At 42.4% G+C, this 15,784-nt stretch overlaps 1 protein-coding gene across 1 annotated transcript in view; it reads right to left on the bottom strand.

The window, feature by feature from the left end:
* The window catches only part of LOC309417482 (ethanolaminephosphotransferase 1-like), a gene marked incomplete at both ends in the record, with an annotated part of 55,542 nt that overhangs the window by 379 nt on the left and 39,379 nt on the right, over nucleotides 1-15,784 (bottom strand). The window contains 3 exons of the mRNA XM_082014989.1: nucleotides 832-1,014; nucleotides 5,255-5,435; nucleotides 7,639-7,687. Of these exons, the coding sequence (XP_081871115.1) occupies nucleotides 832-1,014; nucleotides 5,255-5,435; nucleotides 7,639-7,687 (413 nt within the window). The remainder of the gene's footprint in view (nucleotides 1-831; nucleotides 1,015-5,254; nucleotides 5,436-7,638; nucleotides 7,688-15,784) is intronic.

Raw genomic sequence — 15,784 nt, 5'->3', positions numbered from 1 at the left:
TATGATGCCGATGTCTGCTGACAAAAGGCTTCTTTCAAAGAAAAATCCTGACATCCCAATGGTGTATCTTAAAGAAAAGGATGCTGACCAGCTCCTTGTGAAATCAGATCTTTGCCATGTGACGTGTTTCATCGAAAAGCAAACCCCCATTAAGACCCTTTTGTAAGGATTATTTGACAATGTTCTTTCAAAAAGAGGGCATTAACTGAGGAAAAATGAATTTAAGCAGTAATTCGGATGACAATAAATGACAAAACTGGTATCTAGCAGACACAAAAATGTGCTGGTAAGACTGCATGAACTGGAAAACCATTCATGTCTCCAGCTGGAGAGATGCTAACAGAGGGCCAAGAAAAGATTAGAAATTGGGACAACTATCTTTCCTGCAGATTCAAAGCAAAGTTAACCTTATTCTATGAATTCTATTCATGTCACTTTGCATTTTACCTTCCTATTTTTTCAGTCAAGTGACCTCAGGAAGAAGAAAGGGAAAAAAAGGGGTGGGAGCATCCATGCCACGTGGGTTGACTGCTACATAAAACCAGTCCGTAAATATTCTGATTGTGATGGGTTTAAAGCTGAAACCAGCCAGCTACATTGGAATAATCCAAGTCACTGGAGCTGCTGCACATGCAAAAGGGCACCGCCTGCAGTAAACTGACTTTTTTTTTAACTTTAGTCTAAAACAACACACAGACACCCCCCCGCAACTGAACATTCAAACTCCCCGAGGCTGCCCCAACTAGAGAGCGTAGGAACCGTTCCCAGACCCCATCCTCCTCCCCACCCCAGCGCAGCTCTCCCGTGGCCGCTTCGGAGGTGCCCACTCACCACGCAGACCCCGTAGTGCACGTGGGCGGCCGTCACCAGCGCGGTGAACGCGGCGAGCACCGCTTCTTCCATCCAGCCCAGCAGCCCGGAGATGGCTGCGTAGACCACCAGCGCCAGCGGGAAGAGGAACCAGTGGAAAAGCTCCGGCCGGGTGCTGCTCATCTGGCAGACGATCACCTTGCACTGTCGGGAGCAAAAGGCGGCGGGTGAGAAGCGCTGGGTCCGCCCGGGGGTCTAGGCAAAAGCGCGTCCACTCTCCCTGTGGGTTGCTTTTGATGAGGGGCAAACAAGGCTAGAGTTCAAAATGGGGGTTGTTCCTGGTGAGAAGACTGCGAGAGGTGATTACCTGTACGCCTTACTCTCTTTTGAAATACATTTGAAATACACGCTTCTTTTCTGGAGACGCTGTTCTGGCACGCTTTGCTTTATGAGCCGGAGCACGTCTTCGCAAAAGGGGAGCCGTTTGCACCCCGTGCTTTCACACGGGCTCGTGAAGTTGTGATCCCAAATCAAATGTGCCACCACTTAATCACTGGGAGAGCATCCTGGTATTTTAATCACATGGCATGACAGAAATATATTCTGCTTCATCGTATAGAAAGGAGGGAGGGTAATACATGCCACTTTTAAACCCTGTTTTTCTTTTCTAGCACTCCTTCATGTACTAAAACGCCATTTTCCTGGCTCGATTATGGCAGTGGACTCCCTGGAGACGTAGCTGGGGGCCCGGGGAAAGGGACCCCACTCAGAATGGCAGAAAAAACGAATATATGGTGTATGGTTTAACTGAAAGCAATTAGCTTAATTTTACTGAGTTCTGGAAACTTAATGAATTGAACTTCAGCTTTTTAAAACCAGTTAAGCACATCTAAGTGTTTTACCTGGTTTAGACTCCTTAAGAAATGTGTCTCATATACACTACTCTCTTTTTTAAAAAAAAAGGAATTAGGAATTTTATTTAAGTTTCTATCAAAATTTAAATGTGGTTTAAAATAGATGTTATGTATCCTGAAGACAGTAGAAGAATGAAAAATTAATTCCTTGTATAGTGCCTGAAATCCTATGACAGCAGCAGTGGGAGCCTGACCATAGGGAAAACATACTGGCTTTACTGTCTGTGCTGTGGAAGCTGAAGAATGCAAAAATAAGCCATGAAAAAAAAATAACTTTCAATAATGCAAGAAGTAAGCATTTGTACCTAATGTAAATACGTTTGCTTACCATGCATTATCAGTATTGATTACGAATTTTTTTAAATAACACCAGTTTTTGTGTTGTCCTTTGGGGTTTGTTCCAGAGGGTATCGGAAATGGCTAAAGCAATCTATATGCTGTAATTTTTCCCACTGAATAATTGCACCTGTCCAGAGGTTGGTTTTCACATTGTTTTAAACCATTAATACACCATTTTAAGTACGGTACTCGATTTTTCATAAAGATTGCTTATTAATATTGGGAGCAATTCACCTTCAGTGTACCACGGGACCGCAAAATGGACCATGCTCTGTGGTCCTCCCTCGATTCCTCATTCCCCCTGAAGCACTGACTGACCCTACGAGTGAGGCACAAACAGCACGAGGAGATGAAGGCGCTGGAGTCTGGAGGGGCAGACTGGAAAGAAAAGGTGAGGCTACGGGACTGTGCCCTGTGCTTTGCCAACCCCCTCGCCTACACCTTGCAACGCTACCCTGGCCCCGCTGAATTTAAACCTCTAGCAGCTGCAGTTTGTGCCCCAGGGTAGGCCCTTAGCGTCTTCTCCCTTACCATCTCCCCTGGGAGGTTCCTCATGAAGCATGCCCCTCACTACAAGAAGGACATTGAGTTGTTGGAGTGTGTCCAGAGAGGGCAACGAAGCTGGTGAGGGGTCTGGAGCACAAGTCTTATGGGGAGCGGCTGAGGGAACTGGAGTTGTTGAGTCTGAAGAAGAGGAGGCTGAGGGGAGACCTTATCACTCTCTACACCTACCTGAAAGGGGGTTGTGGTGACGAGGGTGTTGGTCTCTTCTCCCAAGTAACCAGCGATAGGACGAGAGGAAATGGCCTCAAGTTGTGCCAGGGGAGGTTTAGACTAGATATTAGGAAAAATTTCTTTACTGAGAGGGCATGGTGGTGTTGGGTTAATGCTAGCACTTGTTGATCTTCGAGGTCTTTTCCAACCTTAATGATTCTGTGATTCTGTGATGTCCAAGATCTAAGGTGCCCCTGCTCGTCAGCTGGCCACCACGTCGGCCACTGCGCTCCTGCTATGGTGATGGCTGAAGGTCCCCTCCATGGGACTTACCCACTCCATCCCCTCCTCTTGGACTCACACACATGCCTCTGAGGGCTTCCTAAGTGGGAGCTGTGACAGTGGTGCTCTGTGGTGATTTGCTCAGACCTGGATATTTCTGCGACTTGCCCTAGGAGCAAATCTCAAAGCAAGGTCTGAGCTTCTCAGCAAGAGGGGTGCTCAACCCATAGGCAGCCCCGCTGCCAGCCGCGGGGACTGGGAAAAGAAGTCCTCTCACAGGTGAGCAGCTTTCTTTTTTTAGGCCTTGGAGGCCTTTTTCCCTTGGTTTAGCCAAAACATGCTGGAAACGGCCCATCTTTCTGCCCGTTCCCAGGCAGACATCACCTTCCCTATTCGTCCTGACATTGCACGGCTACGAGGCCAGGTCTGAGACTGGGCATTTAGCCCAGGGGATCTGCTGGGCAACTAAATACGTTGTGAAAGGAACGAGGCGTTCAAGATACTGGTAGATAGAGAAACATGGCCTGCAGTTTGTGGTCTACAGAGCGGATAATGGAAACCCAGCGCGTCAGACTGTTATGGAGAAGAAAAGCATTGCCATGACAAGCCTTACTTGGATGCTGGAGGAAATGTGTGTATAAGGGACCAGAGGAGGTGAAAGGAAATACAGGCTTGTTTTTAACTTTTGAAATGTTATAAATTCCAACTAACACTCATACATTTTTAATGCTTGCTTTTAAAATATTAAAAATTTCAACTCACAGGCATACATTTTAATTCACACGAGCCTCTAACACTGCAGTAGATGTTTTGGTAAAAACAAGGCCTGAAGAATATGCATTGCACTCAATGTCTAATAAAATGCAGTCTACAAAGAAACTTCTGGTTTGCCTTGCTATTTTTCTCCTGCAAGTATCCTGCCACAATCGCTCTTGGTTGATTAAGATGTATGTGCAGAACCTGTCACCTGCCAAACTCTGAAGGCCCTTTCCCCACTGGTATGAAATAATTGTATTTCTCATTTTGGAATCTACGCTGTTCTCTTAAGAAAAAGGGGTAGATTAGGTAATGAAAAATGCATACAGTAAAACTCATACATCTGAAAATAACCTAACTTTTGTGAGATTAAGTCCTTAAGACAGAACCGTTTGATTTGTGACCCTCAAATGTACATTTATAGGATACATCTGACAAATCACAATTATGATTTCTTTTCCATTCCTGAATACAAATTTCTAGAGCGGTTATGCTTTCTCTCTTAAAAGCCCACATTTTCAAAGATCTCTCTCATAATGCAAGGCACTTCAAGACTTTCACTTCTTAAATTGGATGTAGCATTGCTCAGTGACATGATTTTAGATGGTGTTGGAGACTATTTTCCTAAAATTGCACTAGTCACTATCCTTCGGGGTATTTTAGCATTAAATGGAGGAACACCTTTCTACTTGGCTGCAGCTCCCTTGCCTCTCTCCTGGCAAGAAGACAGGCAAAGGGCCTCCACCAGAGAGGAAAGCCCTGGGTCAACTGCAGTGTCTGGCTGCCCGTGCCATTACTTCTCCGAGGTTTATGTTGCCTCATAGGCATTAAAGCGGGGAAACTGGTCACAGTGATCTGGTATAGGAGCAACTAACCTGTGGGCAGAGAGCCAGCACAAGGCCCCTGCCTGTCTTCACATCTTTCCCTAAAAATGCTGTCAGCGGTACGGCCTTCTGCCAAACGGTGAAGGGAAAAAGTGGGATGAGCCGAACGTCAGGATACAGGAGCGCACGTACCACACTAATGGGCACAGCAGCAGGGGAAGGCTACAAGCCCCCTACTCTTGCTGGTATATCTGTGCCTGTGCTGAGCTTTCTTTTGCTTAGAGAAGTCCCCAGTTCTGCCTTGTATGTTGGGGAATATCTGTTACATTTCTGGAACTAAGTAAGGTCTGCCTAGGGTTTTCATAAACCCTCAGGAAAAAAAAGGACCCCCATAAAAATGTTATGCTGTGGTAGAGTAGGTGTTGCAGTACTGGAAGCGTCCCTAGTCCAGACAACTGCTGCGGCATATTTTTGTAAGACGGAGCGTAACACAGAGGTAGAAGAGCTGTGTGATTCTGCTGAGTTTTAGCTACAGTTTCTGTTCCCTTCCGTTTATTCACATAAAAATAGAAAGCTATCTCCAAATAATACCACCACCACCACAAACATACTTACAATAACGTTTGAGAAAGCAACCCCAACCATCCACAAAAACAATCTTGGTTGCTTTGCTAATATGTTGCCTGGAGATAAAACCACCCAGACTGTAAGAAGAATGAACAGCAACAGAGGTGACACAAGAGGTAGGAGTGCTTCATACAAAGAATCATTCTTCAGTGTTTTCTTTAAATGTGCTCTGCAAATAAATACAACGATTTTATGGAGTAAGAAAATTTATCCATTCTATTTCCGCATGGTAACTTCAAACTCTAGCCTAAACTCAGCCCAAGAATTCATCTTGCAACACAACTACCGGTGCAAATGTGCCAGGTACCCAGACATTTTACAAGAAATTCTAGGATACCCAAGTAACATTTATTTCTGGGGTAAAATTACACTGGCGTGTTCACATAGCTTCTGGTCAGCTTCACCTGCTCATCATTGCCTGGCAATGGACCACTCAGCTTACATAAAGCCAGCTGCAGTACTCGTAGTTGTCATCCAAACGCACAGCATGCAGGCTTGCTGTGAATTATGTATATATATATATTTAGAGGATGAAACTTCTGACATGAGACATGAAATTAGTCCAGCCAATGCACCCCATGTTTTCAGTGGCAACCGAGGCAAGCACATGGCTGGCAGGCATAGCTGTTGTTTAGGTCTAGAGGGGATGCTGCTAGCCAGTCCCGTAGCGTTGCCAAAGTACAGCCTTAAAAAGGGGAGGCATTTTTTGCTAATTAAAGTACAGGAAAAATAATAAGGCACTGTGTTTTTTTGGATATTTTAAGATGGTTTTTAAAGGTAGTACTATTAAAGGTAGTAAACGACTGTATTTTCGATCGGTTAGGAAAAAGGTAACTGTAAGATCAACAGCTTTTGCATGTATCTTGCATCTTTCTCACTCAGGCAAAACTCATTGAGAGGTTATAAAAGGAGTAGGAGGTTTAATTTACTGAAGTTCACTGCCACTAAACCATTTCTTCACACAATGGTTCAGAAGAGCAATTCTGTGTTTGAAGTGTAGTGGTAAATGTCCTGTTTAAAATCTCTGAACATTTGTATTTACAGAAACATCTAGACAAAAGTCCAATAAATATCTTTCTCACTGCAAAAAAGAATATTCTTCTGATAAAATAACAACTGAGAACAGGCAGCAGGATGAAGAAAGAGAGGCGATGATTGGAAAACTCAAATCCCTCATCAGCAAATAGCTTGTGTGTGCATCCTTCAACCAAACCTGACTGGATGTTTGAAATTACTGTGCTCTTCTGTTCAGAGGAATGACAAACCCACCGGAGGGCTTGAGAGAAACTATGTCCAGTGATGACTTGGAAAGGAAACACTAAACAAAAGTCCTGACATGAGAGGAGAGCACGCAGAAACTAAATGTTCATCAGGGTAAACACTGCTGCTGCCAGGGACTGACATGCCCAAGGTGCTGTCCCCCTTCTCCCAGTCTTCCCCCACCTGGCATCCCTCGCACCCCTGGTCCCCAGTCCCTCGCGCTGCGGCTCCCAGCACCCTGCCCCAAAGCCCAGCCTTCCTGCGGGTCCTCAGCCTTTCCTGCCCCACATCTCCTGACCCTCCTCCGCCCTTCCTGCCCCAGCTCGGGGCTGTTCACGCTTTCATCAACTACACCGAGTACTGCGACGTGAAAAGGACTGCGTAGGAGCGATGCGTCATTGTCTTACAGTCTCTCCAAAATTTAAATGTTAATATTAATTTCCACTAATTCCTGAAGACAGTCAGTGACAGTCCCTCCTCCAGGACACTTAGGACCTGAGAGACCTGATGTGACAGATGAGTGAAATGAGCTAGCAAATACTAGCGGAAAGCAGGCAGCATCAATAAAAATAGGCCATCGGAGTATAAACTAGCCGTGTATAAAATTCCTAGGTGCAGCAAGCCAGCTCTTAGATGTAATCACAGCTTGCCCCCTGCCTAGCTTGTATCTGACAGCAATTATCTGCAGACCTCATGCAGAGGAAAGTTTTACAGAAGGATCTGGAAGCCAATAAATTACTTCATGGAGTACAGGATGATCGGCTACAGAATTTTACCTAGCGCAGGTAGAAGTTACAAATCACATTTGACTGCAAATAAAACGCAGCGTTTGTAACTACAGAGCTTTCATCAGTTTACTGTGCAGGACCAGTGTGAGGCTGCCTGGAGAATGTCAAGTGAAAGGAAACGGAAAGGAGTTATAAACATGGAAAAGAAACCAGTCAGATTCCGAAAACCGACCAGAAAAACCTTTTACTACATTATCAGGACAGCATCTGGCTGAAAGAAGCTAGGCTACTGCAAGCATTGCATTTATTTCTCAAGTAAGGAAACCATTGAATATGCAGAATTAAATGGGGGGGATAGAACTTATTTAATGTTAATTAACTTACCTGTGAATGTTGTACAGTGTTTGTGGAAATGAAAGAAATAGACTGAAGCCTGGAAGACAAAAAGATTCATATGTAATGATATACAGTCCTGCTACACTGACGACCTCAGAGTTTTCCCATATGATAACAGAGCTATTTTAACATGTGTGCTATTTTAAAAATGACTCAGTATTCCTGTACTCATTACAAGATACGAACTGAGTTTGGAGGCTTTAGGCAATAATAAAACCTTCCTCCTTTTTCCAAAAGCTAGCTGCTAGAAATAGTTGCTGATACAGATTTTCTTGTGTAATGAGTAACAAGACCAGAAAGATTTTTTTAAAATTCTGATGTAGTTAGTAGGTAGGATCAGTTATTTGTCATACAGGTTCCTTTGCTGGACCCAAGATCACGACCCCATTTTGCATGAGCTCTGTTTATATAGAAAAAAAAAAAAGTCAGACACCAAAAGCCTTCCAATGGAATACATAAAGACAATTAACCTCAAACAGGGCTGCCGACATTACTGGGGAAATAACAGGTTTATAGCTCAATATACTAAGGTTCAACTGATGATCTGCTTTGCCGATACAATAGCTGCAATGAATTAATTTTCATGACATGGACATCTCTGAACGAGGCAGGTTTTTTACTATTTTCTTTTCTACAGCTGTGACCTTTCCGGAGCTCAGCTTTAACCCACAAAGGAGAAGGAATTCGCCTCTGCTAAGGCTCTATCTGCATTGCTGCTGGTATTACCAACACAGCTGCCAGCAGCCCTAGAGCTGCCCAAAGACCCAGTTGTACCCCATCTACCATCCACATCCAAAATACATTGGTCCACCCAAGGGTGAAAGAAGACCTCCAGCAAGAAGTGGAAGTTTGAGGTTTAAACGAAAAAGCCACGGTATCAGTCAGCCTAACAGGGTGAAAATATATATCAAAATCTTTAAATCTCTGTGTCTCCCTGCAGAGCTCTCTGGTTTTGGTTTGGTTTTTTCCCCCCACTTTCTGTGTATCAATGAGCTTTTCCCTGGTCTGTTTGCTGTTTGGAGATTGCTCTGGGAAGCATATTTCTGCCCAAATTTTATATTATAAGGCATGAGGATTGGTTTTAGTGCTCTAAATTAATACATAATCCCTATTTTGTTACAGGCAAGAAAAGGACTCTGATGTTGCAAACCTTCTGCTTTTACCTTAAAAAAATCTTATTTAAGAAACACAGTGTACTGTTTGTACAGAAAAGTAGAAAACTTTAATCTCATTATTAGAAATCATTATTAGAAATAAGGAAAAATAAGAATGAATAGAGGAAAGAACTGATTTCAGATGACTTTGTACTGGAGCTAATGTGGCATAGCAGAGTTTTGAGCAACGTCAGTGTTTACCTTTCAGTCCTCATCAAAGACATACCCAAGTGTTTAGCATGCTCTGGCCACTGTGGCAACTCAAGAAAAGAAAAACTAGAAAAAGCAAGAATAGTGGAGATGAGGATTGTTGGAAAAACAGAAGTAGTAAAAAGGGATGTAATAGATAATCTATTTCTCCAGACTTTCTGGTTATCTTTTAAAGAGGAGAAAACAAAGAATTGGGAAAAAAAAAAAGAATATCCAGCCTGTAAATAATTTCAGGTATTGCATTTTTACATGTTTACTTCTTGTTTTTGCTTTTTAAAACAAGTAAGATGATAAAGAGCTCTGTTGCTTTCCCATGGCAGAAACTCCATATCAAACAGCTGAAGGATGTGCAACTGAAGTAATATACCAAGTATTTTGTAAATATATTTCTAAAATTCACAAGCTTAGTGCCTTCAGAGTGATCTGTGTTTAATGTGCACTCCAGTTAGCTATGTTTTCTATTAGGCAGGGAGGGCTGGTTCAATAAAATCTTGAGTTACGTACAGCAGTTCCAACATCTGTATCACATTAGAGCAGACATGAGACAAAACATTGACTCTTGAGGTTAAATCTAAATTTCCTGCTGCAATCCTGAAGTTTGATTTGTTAGGAGAAAAGCAACCGAGAGGAACAGAAATAGAGACTAGAACTAGAAATAGAATTCAAAGAGCAATGGTTGCCAACAATTTGTTATTTTTATGAAGTGCCATTTTAGTTAGAAATAACACACTGACCACAAACAATCCCCCAGCTAGCTAAAAGCCACTTTCCAAATGGGGCAGTTACACCAGTTACTCCTCTGTATTTTTCTATGGCTTCGCTTTTAGCAGAGCGAGAGCTGAGGACGCAGTAGGGAAAGCAAAGGGTGTTCCCCTGTTTCTTATGGGATTTTCAAAATTCCATCATTTCCTACAACATGTTGCTTTCCCATCTCTTTTTAGCAGAGGAGGCCTGGCTTGGGGGCTGCTTTTGGTACTCATTAAGCCTGCTTTTTAATTGGCATTAAGGATCCCTTTGTGCCCAGGGGCTAAATTGCTGCTTCCGCATTGCTGCCATTCCCCGCTGGTCTGGGGAACAAAAGGTGCAGCCTGGAAAGCAAACCCACCGCTGCCTCCCTGGCGCTCAGCCACCCTGGCACTGCCCGAGTGATGATGATGGAGCTTTTTTTTTTTTTTAATGTCCTAAATGTACATATTTTATTTTAAAATCATTTAAAAATCAAGTTTAGTGCATTAGACCTTTTTAACACGTTACAGAAAATAGAACTTCTCAAGTGTTATTAGAAGTACTACCACTCTTCCAGTATTTTTTAATTTCTCCTTTAATATTTTCCCCTGTTTTCCAGCTGATTTAAATTCTGACACCCAACTGTAAGAACACAGGCCTGTATTAAAGGCAGAAATACTAAAGCACAGATGGGTGGCACAGATACACACAGGGAGTTCTCGTGGGCTGGAGGTATCAAGCCCAAATCCTCGGATTTAGGTACAATCATATGGTCAGTCCTCTGCCTTGCACTGTCTGACTCCCTTTTCAGAGAAATAAGCATTTGCAAAGCTCTTTATCAGGAATTACATGTCCATATAAAAACAAAAACAAAAACACACAAACACACAAACACAAACAAAAACAAAACCCAATGCATTCAGGAATTCAGGATTAGAGATATGTCAGAAATAAAGGCATTATCTTGTTTTCCAAATATATATACACATAAGCACACAGATACATACACACAGAGATACAGACATGCTCATATATATATACACACATGTGTATAAGGGATCAAAAAGATAATTCTCATAAATTTTAGATTTCATTTGGTGCTTTCAAATTCAATTCCAAAACAGTAAGATGTTGAGTGAATTTAAAAAAAAAAAAAAAAAAAAAGGCTAGCATATGATGGATACCATGGTACATTTGTCCCCTATGTTAGCCTAGACTAACAATAATGTATTTCAGTTTAGTTATATGAGGCCACTCTTAAACCCTCATATAATTAAAGACTACTGAAGACCTGCAGACTGGCAGGTTGTTTCCATGACACGCTGCAGTTACTTAGTGTGGCTGCCGTACCCGAGTTCATCTAGGCATTTCTGCAAAACACAGACTTGCTCTTGCAAGGGAAAGAGAAGGTATGGGCAGAAATGAACTGCCAACACTACTGTCAGTTCTAGAAAATGCTGTTTCAGTAACCAACAGAAGAGTCCCACCTGCGTTCAGGCAAAGGTAGAAAGTCTACCGCAGGTAGCCAGGGTCCTGAATACATGAAACTTCACAGACTGTAACCACCACTAAATAAAGAAGCGACTCCAAGTTGGTAGCCAAGACACCTAAACTACTATCTTTAAACAAATTATATTGCTTCAAAGGAAGGACAATGTTTATCTTAGCTGCTTATCTTCTCCACACCTTTGCTATTTTAAATCGCGTTTGTTGGCAAGTGCCTGACAAGTGAATCGTACTTAAACTGTCCTAAGAAAAGTGTCGAAATATTATTCGTTAAGAATTGGCTCTTCCTCATAAAGTTCAAAAATGATACAGTGCAATACAGGGATGTAATTTTAGGTGAACACCACACTGGAAACCGTGGGAATTCGTTTAGGAAAGTACCCTTCCATCCCTGCTGTGCTCCTCCAAAAAAAAGGACTCCCCAGAGCATTCCTCCCATTTGGGATGCAGTGAAGAGGTCTGTGCAGACCTTCTCCTGGGCATATTGCAGAAGCTGAGCTCAGTAAAAATCAACTCTCTAACAGCAGGCAGTTGTAGCTGCATTTGAGCCTACAAATGAAATACTATCATCACCCTCCTCTCGTTCTTCAATTGCCCACACCTCCACGTGGCTGCCTCCAGTATACTGCTTGGCCTTTCTGTCTCTAGGTTAATAATTCATCACAGTTAGTGCTTTCTCTAAAGAAATTGGATGTTATCATTTACCTTTCTTGGCCATCAGACAAAAAACTAAGATTAAAAGTATTGAGGCCTCAATATTAGCTTGGAAAAATCTTTAAATACTTTTTCCATGCTTTTTCCAAATTTCTTCCGCATTTAGAGCAGCTAGACACATGAAAATATCTTAAGACACTGAATGTTTAGCACACTGATCAGTGCCTGGAAGCAAGCTTCATCAGATAGTGAACATTTAGAACTGGAACAGCAGCTTTTTATGGAACAGTGTGATTTTCTCAGGCATGTCTTGAGAAGACAACTCTTTTAATTGGTTCTGCAAACAGACAGTCGCATATTGAGTTGTCCAGTAACTGTAAAATTACATTTTATTATTATACAAAATGGCAAACTTAGAACCATCTAGTAATAAAAAAAAAAAGCTTAGAAAATGAGTATATAATTTTCACACTTAATTGAGCCTGTGAAGTCTGAAACTTAAGCAATTTAAGGACAGATGAAAAATACACCCGAACAGATCTATACAGTATAAAATGATTTTACAGGGATTAAGAGCACAGTGTAATCATAAGCACTGTCTTCATGCACAAAGTTGATGTATGTTTTGGATGTTTAGCATCTGAATACTTCCTGAGTATAAAGATTGTAAAGGGATGCATTTATCATGCTTGTTGATTTTACAGCTTATGTTCAGTGTCTAAGGAAGTACACACTGCATGTATCTCTCTCGAACTGAGCTGCAAGCTAACAATTAGCATTTGGAGGGATTTGGTACAAACTGAGAAGTTAGTTTATGGATGTAGATGCTTCTTTGATGTAGTCCTGTTCACACAGCATGTACACATCATTCTCTTTTTTCTAGGCACAGCAAGAATCGAGCACCAGAGAAATGGTACCTTCATTTGAAAAGCCCAGGCTGGTTTCCAGAAGGATTCCACCAGGTGAACTCCCTTATTTGACTTTCTTCTGGGGCTCCCACCACCCGTGGGATGACTCCTCACAGCTACCACCACTGAACCCATTCCCACTTGTAATTAGCATCCCGTGACACTGCTCTGCCTCCGGCCTTCAGCGCTCTGGTTTTCCGGATTATTGTGCTGACTGGTTCAGATGAGTTACTCCAAACATGAACTCAACTGCCTTTTATATATATCTCGAGTGACAGGTGAGTATTTCACACCCTTTACTTCAACAAAGTCTTGTACAATCTGTCACAACAATGCTTTAAATAAATGTTAAATTGGTGACAGACATGTAGAAGCCAACTCATGTTAACCACACTTTTCAAACAAGGCTAGTCAAAGCCTGTCGGAGTGATAACATTTTGAAAACATATCACTTAATGTTTAATCATTCAACTATCCATCAGTAAGGCAGAACCATCAGCCACTTTGCGATGGGAGCTATAGGAAATCACTATGGAATGACTTATCTGTATGAGGCAGAAACGATTTATAATTTGACCATGGCCTCCTAAACATTTTCTGACACCGAAAAAAGGGCAGGCTGCTGTATAATTACCCACTGCAAGGACTTCTGTGTCCTCCTTTGATACATGCAATATAGGACACAGTGTAAGGACAAGACACTGTTTTGGATGCGTAACTCTGCTTTCCCACTATGACAGAATTCAAATACTTGGCATGTTTCAAATGCTGTAGCTTGGTCTCATAATTAGTTTTTTGCTGCTATTACGTTTTCATTTCTGTATTTACTCCTCATTTTATATACTTAAGTAGTTAAGAGAAGGAGTGAACCTCAAGGAACACACACTCTGCAAAAGTCAGCACAGAACCCACTCCAATACACATCATAGGAAAAAATTCTGAATGTTTTGGCCCCATCTCTAAAAGAAAGTTCAAGTTTCAGATCTCTGACAGATGTTAGTACTCCATTCACATTTCATGTTCAAACCTGTACTTTGAAAATTTGTCCCAGCTTTGCCATAGGCTTCAGTAGCCAGTGTTGACCAGATAGAGTGGACTCAAATGTGCCCCCGTGTCTGGATAACAGAACTGTCTGCCCCATGTGCCAGACACTGACGAAGTACAACATATACACTCCATGCTTTAGTGGTCCTTTTAACACAAAGCTTATTCCTGTGGTTGCAATTAATACTGAGGAGGAGCAGGAATCTTTCTGTGCATCCAGGAATCATTTTTCCAACCTGGCTTCCTAAGGAATGAAGCTGACATGATAACACTTTGCTTGTTTATGTGCATCCCACCATAACTGCTGGGCCCTCTGGCCAATTCTGAACACATTTAATAGACTGAAAGAAATTTCCAGTACGTTGCATGGAAATGAACAGTCAAGTAAACAGATATATGTCTCCAGTGAGGAGAGGATTGCAGCCTGAACTCAAATTTTATTGGACATTGTAAAATCTATCTATCTCATAGAGAGCAAGTATGAATGTCCCAAGAATAAGAACTACTTAATTCAGAACATGCATCTATTACAGGTCATTTAATTGCAACGTGAGACAGAAACCATCATCAATTAGTAATGCTGCTCCCTGAGCTACTGTTGTTTACCTGTCAGTGACAATTTCTTATGAAGTCTATAGCATCATTTGTGGTACTAGACTTTACATAGTGAGTTGACTGTTTTAAAATGCTTATTGTAAATATTTTATATTACTCTCAACCTGATAGCACAGGGACAGGGAATGCTAGGCATTTGGGAGACCCTGGAGAGGTGAAAATAAATGATAGCTCTCACCCCAGTGCTGCCCTTTGAAGGGACCCTAGTTAGCCAGATAATGCTATGGGACAATTGTGGTTAAATCCCAAGAGAGCTTTTGGAGTGTCATCCACAGGAGCCTTGCTGAGAGCAGAAGTAATTAGTTCCAGCTGAGCACACAGGCACATAACTTTGGAAAGGTCTGGCTGCTTTCATGTTAGGAGAGAAAAGACATTTCTGTCTAGCAGCCAGGACAACACACGCTGGAAACAGGAGAAATGGCCTTCTTCCTTTGTTTGGTGTCCAGCTAGGTGTGTGTTTTGGAGGAATTGTATTCACTGCCTGTGAAAATTACAGGTTTCTGCTCTCTGGGTAGCTGAAAAATTCCCATAAAATGCTACGCAGAAGTTTCTCTGCTTCACAGGGGAGTCCTCCAAGGTCACTGTTCAGCAGCCCAAGACTTGGCCTTCCTACAGGTGTTCACGGTGTGCTAGACAGTTCCCAGGGACATACGTAAAGCTCTCTCTTGGGAGGCTTTCCTAAAACATCTAATCTAAACACCACTATTGCTGCACTTTCATGTGTATCTTTGTGTGTTCTGGCACCTGATAAAAATTCCATTCTTTTCAGCGGGTGAGTGTCATCTGGTGATATCACAGCGTCCTCTGAGGAGGTGCTTTTGCAGGGTTTACCCTGAGGTTATACATGGGCTATTCTTTTCCCGCCCCCCCCCCCGAAACTCCAGGAAAGATATCTGAAAAACTCCACTCTGTGCATCTCGTTTGGATTTCTTCCCACTACAGAAGGTACTAGCTAAAGCCCAACTGTTCTCGGAGAAGCGGCAGCTCAGCAGCTGAACTCCTGTTGTGTACAGAACGGTAAAAGCCCCAAACGAATGCCAAGTATTGATGGAGCAGCTACAGGTTCACTGTTAGAAGGACCACTAGTGACTACTAAATGCCATCAGATGGTTAAGGACGGCTAGTTAGGGTTTAATGGCTCCTCTCAGGGTCCTGGGAAACTAACTCGTAAAAAGCATCAGAGGCCCACTACCCTGCTTTGTTTTTATAACTAGCCACAAAGGCATTTAACTGAGCACCCCAGAGCGTGGGCTCTCTGATACAAATGGATCTGCCTGAGCAAGACACACTTGCTGTAGCCTCAACAAGGGAGAGAAT

This window comes from Phaethon aethereus, assembly GCF_964289735.1.
Source record: "Phaethon aethereus genome assembly, chromosome: 2".
Taxonomy (NCBI): Eukaryota; Metazoa; Chordata; class Aves; order Phaethontiformes; family Phaethontidae; genus Phaethon; species Phaethon aethereus.
The sequence above is the reverse complement of the archived record's forward strand: the minus strand, read 5'-3'. Positions and strand labels throughout refer to the sequence as shown.